Source organism: Panthera leo, chromosome E3, assembly GCF_018350215.1.
Source record: "Panthera leo isolate Ple1 chromosome E3, P.leo_Ple1_pat1.1, whole genome shotgun sequence".
NCBI classification, from domain to species: domain Eukaryota; kingdom Metazoa; phylum Chordata; class Mammalia; order Carnivora; family Felidae; genus Panthera; species Panthera leo.
In genome coordinates, this window is record NC_056694.1 from 3,270,127 (window position 1) to 3,282,868 (window position 12,742).

Sequence of the window (12,742 nt, forward strand, 5' to 3'; positions counted from 1 at the left end):
AGTCTGCACGTCCCCCCATCGTGCCCTCCGCCTCCCTCTGCCTCCCACTCCGTGTTCACACCCAGCCGCTTTCTTGGAAGGGGGACACGCGCAATCTGGAAGGGACGCAAAGCAAATAAAATGGGTAGAGTAAAAAAAGAAATCCGCCCAGGAGAGAGTGCATTCTCCTCACAGGGGCCACGTTCACGAGAGAGCTTGGCAGCCGCCACCCCCCGTTGGGTGCAATGAAGGAGGAGGGCACTGTGTCTCCTCTCCTCTGAGCAGCGTGACCTCATAGGACACTCTCTGCCAGCTGGGCGGGTGTCCCCAAGCCAGTCTCTGTCCCCAGATACACGATCGCCGCACCCTCTCTCCGAGGTGGCGGGTCGGCACAGCCGCCCACAGCGCATCCCAGGGACTTTGGGGACCCGCGGACGCGGGGCGGGACTGGAGGATTTGCCTCTGCAGCAGGTGCTCAGTGGTTGGGGACCACGCTTCCAGGCAGTCCGGTGTCTCTTAAAGGCGTTTACAAAATGAGTTTGCTTTTTGAAAGAGAGCAGCCTTTGGCTTCCAGAAAGATGCGTTTCTTCGCCATCAACAGCCCGTTCCCACTGCACACGTTTGAGATACTGTTAACGCCCTAATAACCAGCGATGATGGCGGGACGCTGGATGTGTTAGAATTGTCTCACACTCAGCGACGGACGGCGACTTGGGGAGCATCGCCACGTGTAACCAGGTCCCCCTGGGTCGGCTCGGGCACCTTGCACACCTCCGGAGGCACCGCGGAGAGAGAACTCGCGGGGAGAGGGCCCCGCTGTGCCAAGTTAACCTTGGCGAGCTCACCTGCAGCTGGACACGGGTCCAGGGCCTGGAGACCTGTCTGGAAGCAAACTCACACCCACCATCACATCACGCTGCAGGACTGTGTTCCGCTTCCTGCACTTCAGGCTCACAGCCGTTAAATGTCTGGAGCACCACGTAGAGAGTCCAGCGAGCTGAGAAACACGAAGACGAGAGTCACTTGTCCTTCGATTTGAGCAGTTCCTGCTTCAGAGTCGTGAAACTAGACGCGGAAAGGACCCTTGAGGTCCTGAGGACCCTGCCTGTGCCAGTGCCGTCCTGACCGCTCACGTGGCCTTACTGTCCCCATGCTCGTCCCGGTTTTCAGCCCCCTGCCCCCTCGCCCCGGGTGACATGTTCTTCGGACACGGCGCGGGCTGCCCACCGCCTCTGCTGCCTGCACGGCGTCCTTGTCGGCTTCACCCCATCCCCGTATCCTCCCCGTATCCTCCCCGTTTGTGCTGCCAAGATAAGAGCCCATATTTCAGACTCACGGTATCCCGCTTCTGAGCGGGACCGGCTCTCTGGGGGAGCAGCCTGCCAGAGGGTCTCCACTCGGTGAGTAGGCCAAAGACCCACGTAACCTCCCAGGGTGGGAGTGTGTCTCCCCCTCCCCATTTCGTTGCCGGAGCCACTGAACTCAGGCAGAGTGGGGAGAGCCCTGCATTTTCAGCCGAATGTGGTTGTCTTGGAAACCGGACCCGGGAGCCTAAGGCTCAGGACCCCGCGCACCTGGCAGTGATACACGGCACCTGCTGTCTTCCGCCCGCCCCGCTCTGCTTGCCCCGGCTTCACGGTCCTCACCAGAGAGACGGTGGGTGTTTGGTCTCTGTGCTCTTTCTGGGGCCAGGAAGAATGACATCCGCTCACGCTTACTTCCCTCAGCCTGCAGCTGTTAATTACCGGCTGTGCACAGAGACGAGGAAGTCCCACCTTCCGAGTTTGTTGTCTGGGGCCGCGTGTGTCCTCGCCCTACTGCAGAGGCCGTGGGGCCTGACGGACGGCCCTAGGAAAGTAAGGATCGTGCTGGGGTCACGTCCCGGGGAAGCAGTGCCTCTCGCTTAGGGGTACTGAAAGCAAATCTGGGCGTCTTGAGACCGTGTCCTTGCTGACACATTTGATGCGTTTCCTAAGCTCTCAGAACCTCGCCTCTCCATGTTTTCTGTCCTTTTTGTCTAGAGCTCCCTGGTGCCCCGTCCAACCTGGTCATTTCCAACATCAGCCCCCGCTCAGCCACACTTCAGTTCCGCCCCGGCTACGACGGGAAGACGTCCATCTCCAGGTGGATCGTAGAGGGACAGGTATGTGCTCGCGGAAGCGGACAGAGGGCTTTCCAGAGAGCCACACGGGGGCCTGCGTGTGGCGGTGGGAGACTCTGAAGAATGACCGGTCAGTAGCGCGGTGACCCTCGGGACAGCGGTTGGGGAGGTGGTCGTGTTTGCAGGACAAGAGACTGGAGACGACGGGCTACTGGGGGCAGGATGTGGACGGACACGGGAGATGGGGACGTGAGCCTGCGGTCTGCGTGGGCCACGGAAGGAGTGATTGCCGGCGCTCACGTTCAAGTTTTGGCTCCAAATAGGTACCCGATTGGATAGCATCCTTGATTTATTTCTTTTTAATTCCATGTAACAATTAGCCACCAGATGTACGTGTGCGTGAATATGTGCCGTGAGGACAGCATGCTTGTCCCAGGCAGTAAAACGAAAAGGAGGGGTTTCTGTCTTGGGAGAAAGACGCTCGGGCTGCTGGGAAAGGAACGTGCACATCGCAGTGGAGGACCCAGCAGGGAGGCCTGAGGGCAGGTCACACGGGGTCCCGGAGACGGGGGTAGTGCCACACAGGCCACGGTTCCATGTCCCAGCAAGAACAGGAGGTAAAAAGCTAAAGAGACAAATGACGGGAACAGTAACGTTTCCGGACCGTTCTTGTCTGCACGAAAGTCCCAGCGACACTCATAGCTGTGCTTCTGCCCTCTTGCGAGATAAGTCACTGCTGCAAATTGGCCGTCGATCAGGGAACAGATGCTGTTCAGATCCTCAAAGCTTTGACTAAGCAACTATTTCCGAAAACTTCTGCAGGATTCTGGAAGCCCAAACCTGCTCGTTGGGACTCATCGATAAATGAGACCGCAACAATTATTTCCTTAGGAAAAAAAGTCCCCCCCCCCCCCCCCCACGTCAAGTTGAAAATAACAGGTCCCCAGTGAATGGGAATCAAGATGATGAAAGCGAACTTTAAAACACGCAGAAGAAATTATGGGAGAAAATCACTCTAGCTCAGGAAAACCAATTCTAGGTCTCAAGGTCCCTCAGAAATAGCTGGGCAAGGCCTGCGGGAGCACGTGGTGCCCTCTGTATCACTGCTCACGGGAGGGCTGCACCCCGGAGATGCAGCTTTAGGCCTGCGCGTGAGGCTCGGCGGGGCCACAGGGATGTGGTGGCTCACCGGACGGAGGCTTCGCTTCATGCCTCTGGGGCCAGCGGGGATCACAGCGCTCTGTCCATATTCTGTCTACCAGAATTCAGTCACATGGCTCCAGTTTAACGTGAGGGGGTCTGGGACGGCTCTCAGTGTGCCTGAGAGGAGGAAACGATGTGGACACAGAGCAGTTTCTCTGCCACAGGACATTTGCTCAGTACTGCTGTCCCACGACCACATCTTTAATTTTAACATAAAAAATTTTAAACATACTGGAGAGGAAAGACGGTAACACAGTGAACTCCCATATACCCATGACCTAGACTCATCTGTTCTATTACCTAGATTCATCTAGTCCCCCTCTTTATTGTTGCTGAGCTGGGGTTTTTTTTTTAATGCTTTTATGTCATAAAATGCAGCTATGGAAAATAATGGTAAAGATTATGTTTGTTGACTTACTGACATAGAAAGGTGTTCCCGTACATATTATTTAATGCAAACGAGCAGATCAAAGGTAGTAGGAGTTGTATTATGTGAAGTCATTTATGCAGAATTATGTGGTCATGTTTGTAGATGGAATGGTAATGTTAGCAGCTAATCTGGTTAGGCAGTTTGACTTCTTTATATACACATAGATACACATATGCATAATTATACACACACACACACACATCTATCCATTATCACCACCCCCCCACCCAGTTTCATTGGGATGTAATTAGCATACGTCACTGTCTGAGTTTAAAGTGTACAACGTGCTGATTTGATTCAGCCACAGCGTTTTAAAGCAAGCTCAGACCACACACCATTTCCCCGCCAGATTTCTAGCACGTCTCTAAAGTGTAGGTGCGTGTAACTATTATGTGGATGAATTTCATGAACATGATGTTGAGCAAAGGAAGCCAGACTTGTGTTTCGAGTATGTACTGTTTGATTCCACGTATGTAAAGTTCCAGAACAAGAAGAAGTACTTTTTGGGATTGGAATCCCGGCTCCCCTTGGAGTCTTACAGTTCCACTGGGGGACAGCAGGGCTGGAGCCCCCATAATGCTGCTGGTGTTGCTCGGTCTGGAGTTGGGCTCCATACGTGTGTTCATGTTGTGTGTGCGCCCGTGCTTCGTACACTTGTGTGCATGTCTGTATTTCCTTTGATAAAAACTTTACATTAAAATGTGGATACTTGCGGGGCGCCTGGGTGGCTCAGTCAGTTAAGCATCCGATTCTTGATTTTTGGCTCAGGTCATGATCTCACGGTCACGAGATCGAGCCCCACATTGGGCTCTTTGCTGACAGCATGGAGCCTGCTTGGGATTCTCTCTCTCCCTCTCTCTCTGCCAGGAGCTCTTGCAAGCTTATTCGCGCTCTCTCTCTCTCTCTCTCTCAAAACAAATGAATAAACTTAAAAAAATAAAGCCTTTAAAAAAATAAAAGTAAGATATAGATACTTTCAGTATTATAATTCAGTTATCACACCTGATAAGGTTAATTAAAAATTCCTCATTATCATCTAATCAGTCCACGTTCAGATTTCCCAAGAATATCTTTTTACTATGGTTTTGATGAAAAACAAGATCCACACAGACTTGACAGTATGCATTTGGTTGTCATGACTCTTACATTGTTTAAAGAAATTTCTTAATAGTTTTATCAGGGTTTAATTGGCATACAATAAACTGGATATTTCTAGACCGTACCGTTTGGTAAGTTTTGACTTAGTTGTACGTATTCTTCTGAATACGAAACCCTCACCATGGTCAAGTTGCTGAGCAAACCCATGACCCCTAGAAGTTTCCGTGTGCCCTTTATGACCCCCGGCACTCTTCCCCCTCCCCCCTGCACATCCCCAGCAAGGGTGAGTCTGCCTTCTGTCTCTGTAGGTTTGGACCCTTCATCTAGAGCCCTCCTGTGGTACCATGCCAGTGCCTCGTGGACGAGTCCCAGGCAGCTGTCGCCTGGGTGTCCCACGCTGGAGGGACACGCTTCACCTCCCTGTGCTGTCACTTGTTCCTTGGCCCCATGTCTCCTGCACACTGGAAGTTCACCCCAAAACCCTGGCCAGCGTATCCTCGGGGATGCATTCCAACACCCCCAATGGACCCCTGGAACCGGGGCAGTGCCGACCCCTGTATATGTTGTGTTTTTCCCTAGATGTACATACTTACGATGAAGTCTAATTTATAAATTAGGTGCAGTCAGACACGAACAACAGTAACTAACAGTAAAATAGAACAATTATAACAATACATTGAAGGAAAAGTCATGTGAACGTGGACTGTCTCCCAAAACACTTGACCGCACCAACTCACCTCCCCCTCCCCCCCCCCCCCCCCCGCCACTCTGGGTGGTCACGGGAGGTGTAAGATGCCCCAGGACCGGATGGAAGCAGGAATGACGGTGTCTGTGACATGTGTCAGTCAGGGGGAGGGTCACCCGCCTCTGGACCAGGCGAAACCGTGGACGAGGACAGACTGCTGTGGATTCCCCCTTGTGCAGCCGGTCACCTCACATGGCAGCCGGGACACACAGTGGCCCCCGTCCCGCCCTCGGGGACACCAGACTGACGGGCAGCCTGTCCCTGTGCTTGTGCGTCCCTGTCAGCCTCCTAGTTAGCAGTCTCAGCCGTCGAGGGTCTGCCCTGAAATCAGTATTCCCTTAAGATCTTTAGCGGTTTTCTCTCATCTGAAAAGAAGCACGTCCCTTGTCCGTCCCTCAGGCAGGTCTATCACCCTGAATGCAGGATAAGTTCCTGGTCCTCTTCCTGAACCCAGTCTCAGTAAGGGACCGGTCCCCCGCTTACTCCCAGTGTGAAACACATCTTTCTCCCTCGTCCCTCCTTTCCTCTTCCCCCTCCCCCTCACTCCTCCCGTCTTCCCTCTTTCCTCCTCCCTTCCTCCCCCCTCCCTCCCCCCTTCCTCCCCCCTTCCTCCCCCCTCCCTCCCCCCTCCCTCCCCCCTCCCTCCCCCCTCCTTTCTCCTCCCTCTCTACTCCCCCTCCCCTCTTTCCCACTCCTCCTCCCTCCTTCCCTCCACCCTCCTTCCTCCTCCCTCCCCTTTCCTCCTTCCTTCCCTTCCTCCCTTCCTTCCCCCTGCTGTCACTTTTCCTGAATTATCAATATGAAAGCATAATTTTTAAAACTGTATTCCGTGCGCTTTCAGTCGCCTTCAGCCCTTATTCTTCTTGAACCTAAACTTGACGCATCTTGGCCAGTGGGCAGCCCTTCCTGTTCTGAGCTTCCTCACCTGGAGATCCCAGTCCTTGATGGTATTGTACAGCAGGATGTCCCAGGATCGTCCTGTGCCTTCCTGCCGCACAGCTCGAGCTCAGGTGGAGTCATCCCTACCTGGTTTCCTTTAGGGTCAGATGGCGCTTATAGACGAGAGTCTGGGCACCAAGGGTGGGAGAGGGGTGCTCATTGCCTCCAGCTGGGCATTCCGGGTCTTTTCAGGGTACAGAGAAAGGAAGCATTATGAGTTCATACTGGTATTTCCACCTCAAATGTAAGATTACTTTAACTTTGAATTTACACTTGAAATAGCTTTCCTATAAAATTGTTTTTAGAAAAATTAGCATCATTACTTACTTGCTTTATCCTACTGTTGTATAAAGAGTTTCAAAAATAGAATTTCAATGGTACGACTCCCAATAAGAGTCCTGAATGCAGTTGAAGTATTTGTCCTTGGACTGGATTATGCTACAACAGATTACAGTCAAAATCCTGAATTCTAAGTTATTTTCTCTGTTTGGTCGAGTCATCAACTTAATACAAAACTAGGTTCACTCATTTCAAGGTCTGGTTTGGCTTTGTTCTTTTTGCTTCAATATTTTCTTTAAATTTTCTTTAAAAATCATTTTCTAAAAAATCTGCTAACACATTGTAAGTTCGATTTTATTTTTGAACGTGTAACTCATTTGCAAGAGCTCAGAGTCAAAACCGTAAAAAAGGTATAGTCAGAGAAATTTACATTCCTCTTTCTGTCCCCCCAAAACCCCATATTAGGTTTTCGGTTTATCCTTTTCTGTTTTCCGCAACATAAGCAGCTACACGCGTTTGTGCCCCACCCTCTTACTCCGAACGCAGCAGGCTGCACGCCGCTCTGTCCCCCTGACAGCAGGTCCGGGAGGCCGCGTGCACCGTCAGGCCTTGGCGCAGACGCAGCTGTCCCCGGTGCCGGTGTGCCAGCGCTGGCTGACTCCACCGGCGGGGCGCTCCCTTTTCTGCCCTAAGCGATGACCAAAACCCACGCGCTCTGTCACGGTTCCGTGGGCCAGAGGTCCAGTGTGGGTTTCCTGTGCTAAAATCAGCGTGTCGGCAAGGCTCCGTCCCTGTCCAGAGGCTCCAGAGGAGGATCCGTGTCCTTCCGGTTCAGGGGTTGTCAGAATTCACCTCCTCGTGGTCCTAGAACCCAGCTGACTGTCACCACCCCCGGCTTCCAGCAGCCACCGTGTTCCTGGGCCCGAGGCCCCCCTTCCTGCACCTTCCCAGCCAACCGTGACCGGTCCAGGCTCTCTCTTTCCTCGACTCCTCCTCTTCCTCCTCCCATCTCCTGACTGTGACCACCCTCCTGTCCCCCTCTGCCACTTGTAAGTACTCGGGTGAATAGACCCATTCAGATAATCCAGGATAATCTCCCTATTTCAAGGTTCTTAACCTTAATCACATCCGCAGAGTCCCTTTCGCCCGGTCAGGTAACATACGCGCAGGTCCCAGGAATGACGGTGTGGGATTCCCCGGGGTGGGGGTGTTATTCTGCACTCAGGTGGTCTTCAGCCTTTTGCACAATCATCTTGAATTTTGGGGGTGGATTCCTGGGAGCAGACTTATACATCAGACAGTGACTGTGTAAATTTTCTGGACATTAGCAAATCGCCACATTTTGTTGGGACATTTTGTACTCCCATCAGCTGTGTATATAAATTTTCGTCATGCCAAAAAAAAAAAAAAGAAAAGAAAAAACCGCGTCTAATTTATCAATCATTGTTTGCATGCTTTTGCGTTGTCAGTCAGAGAAAGGTCTTCCCCACCCTCTGGTGATAAAGGAACTCACCTCACTTTCTGCCGCCACTGTCCGAGTTGCTCTTTCGCGTTTAGCTCCCCAAGCGCTTGGAATTTGTCCTTATGTGTGGACTGAGGTATGAATCCATTTTTATAATTTTGCAAATAACTATGTGATTATCTCAAAGCCATTTAATAAAAAGTGCCCGTGATTTTTTTTTTTCCTCCTCCTGATTTATAATATTAAATTCCCATATGCGCTTGGGTTCATTTCTGAACTTTTTATTCTCTTAGTCTGGCTACTCATGCAGTAATCCCACATTCTTTAATTATAGAGGCTTTAAAATGCGTTTTCGTATCTGATGAGGTCTTCCTGACCCCGTCACTGCACACGCACCGCTTGACTTGTTTCGGATCTTTCTGGCTACTCTTGTCGATGGTGAGTCCTCCGTCCAGGAGCATGATACGTCTTTCCATTTGTTTAAATCTACTTTTCTCGGCTGTGTTCTCCTTGGCAAAAGCCCTGGGCTCTCTATTCCTACCTTCGCTCTGCTCTGAAAAAGGCAGGAAAATCAAGGGCAATGAGTGCACCTGAAAACAGCGGTGGAAAGAGTATGGGCTTTGCATCAGGCAGACTGACGCCCCCCCTTTCCTCACCCTCTCTCCCTGCTCTGTGATCCTGGACGTATTTCTTAAGTTCTTTGTGAGCCTTAATCTCATCTGTGAAATGAGGACAGTAGTACTATTCACAAGATCGCCCTGAGGATTAATTAATGTGTGTGTAATTTTAATTACATTTTTTGACATTCTGCTGGCCTGTAGAATCACAATTGATTTTTGAATATTTTTCTTCTTTTAATGACTGGCTCTAAGCCGCCAGTCTGCCTTATGGCCAGAAACTTTTGAGAATTCTCTTCTTACTTTATTAATTCTATTCCAGTTTTCTACAGAGAAGTCCTATCATCTGTTCAAAGCGACAGCTTTGTTTCTTCTTTAGAAATCTTTATCTCCTTCCTTTCTCTTTTTTTTTTGTTTCTTTTAATGTACTTAATCTATTGTCTTGATGGGGGGGAGGGGAGCTCCTCCCGTAGTGTATTGAATTGGAGCAGTGATAGAACAACTTTTGTATTATTACTACCTTTCAAGAAATTCTGTTAAGGTGTTATCAATTACGACGTGAAAACATTTATGGTTGGTCAGTCATCCCTTTTTATAGCTAGCTGTATTGCATTGAGACCGTTCTGTTCTAAACCTGGTTTGCTAGGAGTTGTTTCCTGGTACTTTAGGATTTAAAAATATCATTAAGAAGTTTATTTTTATCAAAATATTATTTTGCGTCTGTTGAGTCATTTGAGGTTTTTCCTCTGTCGTCTGTTGGTAACAATGTGTGCTGATAGTCTAATGTTCAACCATCCCAGCGTTGGGATAAACACGACTTGATCACGGTGGCTCTTCCGTTTGGTTTAGTCCGGAGCCAGGATTTTTTGTATTCTTGTTCTTAAGTGAACCTGGCCTTTTCTGGTGGTTGGTTTGGCTTTTAAGATCGATAGTTTATTTTCTCCACAGTTTTCACAAAGACCGGATTGCCCTTCAGGGATGTGAGAGGCAGGGCTGCTGACTCTGGACTTGGGCGTAGACCAGAGCCTCAGGGGCGTCTTCCCAAGGCCCTCTTGGTTTCCCAGTCGCGGCTGAGCCTTAGCGAGTGGAGTGTGGGGCGGGGAGGGGGTGGCTGTGTGGGTGATGACTCCCCGGGTGGAGCGGTGGATTGAAAACTACAGTCCCCGCTGTTCCCGCCGCAGGGACCCTGGGCGCTGGGCTCCAAAGGGGACGCGGTGATCCGTCCTCTGCACGTCTCCTCCCAGGGCAGCATGGTCTGGGCAGGCTCCGTGGCTTTCCGCAGGGGTCGTGCTCCCCCAGGTCGGTCTGAGAGCGTCCCACGTGGCGAAGGCGGACTGCCCGGGTGTGCGCCCCGGGCTGCTGTGCTCCTCGCTGGCTCGGTTTGTAGCTGTCGGTTAGAAGCTTTAGCTGGAGTTCGAGATTGCCCTGAAGTTCGTGTTTGCCATTGGCCTCGAAAGTATTTCAGCACTACTAAAAAATTGTAAGAGTAGCAGAGAGAGCTCCCTTCACCCGGAGACCCCATCCAAGTTCGGTCCGTTGTCCCAACATGTCCTCGGTGGGAAAGGATCCAGCCCAGGATGACACTCTGCCCCCGGCTGTCACACAGTCTCCAGTCTCCCTCAACCTGGGTTAGCTCCTCAGCCAGTCCTTGATGTTCATGACCTTAGCAGTGTCAAAGGTTACAGGCCATTCATTTCCTACAATACCCCTCAATTCGAGTTTGTAAATTTCTTTAGGACTAGAGTCGGGTTATCCATTTTTGGTCAGATAGTCGCAGAAGTGGTGCTGGGTTCTTCCCACTGCGTCCTGTCGGGTTTAATAAGACATTGATAGGCCCCATGACTGGTGGAGTTAATTTAGCTCACGCGATTAAAATGGGGTCTGCCGGCTTCCTCCACAGTAGAGCCGCTTTCCTCCTCTTTCCTCCAGTAAGTGTTCTGTGTGGAGGTATTTAGAGATTCTGTGAAAATCTCATTCCCCTTCCTGCTCATATCTACCGGTTTTGTCATCCACTGAAATTTCTTGCCTGAATTAATTAGTACAATGAAGGCACCAAATAGTGACTTTTCTAATTCAGTCATTTCTTCTCCATTTATTGATTGGACTTTTTACTGTAGGAGACAGTTTTTCTCTCCTCATTTATTTAGTCATTCAGTTGTTTATATCAGAATGGATTCATGGATTCCTACTTTACTTAACGGATTGTAATCTGCTGTCGTTGCTAATGTTGGTCGGTGCCCCGACTCTCCCCCACTGGGGGGGGGGAGGCCCTCCCACCTGGTTTTCATGTTCTCCCCATAAGCCCCCGCCGCTCAAAGTACACCCTTGCTTTTTGGCAAAACTAGGTGTTCTAGGTTCATCGTACTATTTCCTCTTTGTTTTCAGCCCTTTCTCCAAGGAACCTTGGGGCCTTTCAGTGGAGAGTGGTATTTAGAAACCAAGATCTGGGCACCACGTGGGCTCACTGCCACTGGGTGTCACTGTGTCCAGGCCTCCCCAGTGCCCAGAGCTAGGAAATGCACATGCTCAGGTGCACACACACCCACACCTCCGTCTGTTTCTGTGTCTGTGTGTTCACACCAGCACCTCCAAATACAGTTTAGAACCCCCTGTGCATTCAGTCCGCCCCTTTCCACATGGACACTAGCCCTTCTTTGGCTCCCACTGACTTCAGGTATTTACCGATTTGCCAAATCCCCCTAAATGTGGGCCTTCCTCCCAACCGGGTCGGCTGCCAGCTGCCTGGATGTAGGTCCTGACCCCCCTCCCCCCCACCAGCTGCCTTTAAAATTGTAACATGCGAAGGTAAGTTATCAAAACCTAAAGTTAGCCATTATCTCCGTCTTCCTCCAGGTGGTGCACGGTTCTAACATTCCTTCACTCTGAGCCAGTTGTACTTGTTATCATGTCCACTATTTCAGGTCCACCATGTTTTTCTGTATCCCTAAAGGCTGTAATTATTATGAGCATCTTCTCCCACAGACAGCACTTGCTTAGATTTTGCGATGGGTTTGGCCACAGCTACGTGTCACATTTACATGGGCCTCAAGATATGTCCCTTGCTCCCCGAGCGCTTGGCCGGGCATCTAAGAAGACAGCTTTTGTGCCGTATCCAGCCCTGCTCTGGCTGTGGGGGTGGGAGGCTAACCTTAAAGGTTATCTAGTCTGCCATTCTGCTAGAAAGGGAAGTTCCTGACAAATATTCTAAGGTGTCTTAAAATTAACTCAGCGAGCCTAACAATTCTGGTAGTGGTACAGACGGTTGAAACTTGAAAACCAAAAGAGAATTTTTTCCCCCTAAAGTGCATTATCTGAACTGCTTGTGTTTCAGTGTTCCTAAACTGTAAACATTCATCTGTATAAAGAAACCTCGTTCCAAACCCCAGAAGGTAAAGATTAAAGACTTTTCCTGGGCTCCTTAGGACAGAAGACAAGCGATGAGCATTTTACCGCTCTGTGCGCTGGGAGCCCCACATCGCTTCCATCACAGAGCCGGCGTGCCCTTCTCTAGTGACCACTTGGCCACGTGAAGAAGATGCCCTTTTCCTCAAACACCTGGATTGACTCCATCAACAGACCGCTACCAAGCTTTATGTCATACTAATCCAGTTGGGCTGAACGCATTGGACTGGTTCCAAAGATACACTGAGTTATCCCAAGAAAATTTCATAATGGTGCGGCAAAGGTTAACATGAATATCCCTTTTTTTTTTTTTTTTTTTTTTTTGGCCAAACCAATCCTACTTTTATTTGCGACCCGTTCCTACTAACCTCGGAGGCATATAGCAGAGGGTGTGCCTTGAAAAGTGAACCGATGAGCATCTCCTTAAATGCCTTGGCAGGCACTTCACCGCTAGGCCAGGGTCCAGTTTTCTGGGAGCTCCAGGCAG

General features: G+C 50.4%; 1 protein-coding gene across 1 annotated transcript in view; it reads left to right on the plus strand.

Annotated features, from left to right (window-relative positions):
- The window catches only part of SDK1 (sidekick cell adhesion molecule 1), a 531,480-nt gene that overhangs the window by 394,737 nt on the left and 124,001 nt on the right, over positions 1 to 12,742 (plus strand). Inside the window, exon 22 of the mRNA XM_042922245.1 lies at positions 2,001 to 2,122. Within this exon, the coding sequence (XP_042778179.1) occupies positions 2,001 to 2,122 (122 nt within the window). The remainder of the gene's footprint in view (positions 1 to 2,000; positions 2,123 to 12,742) is intronic.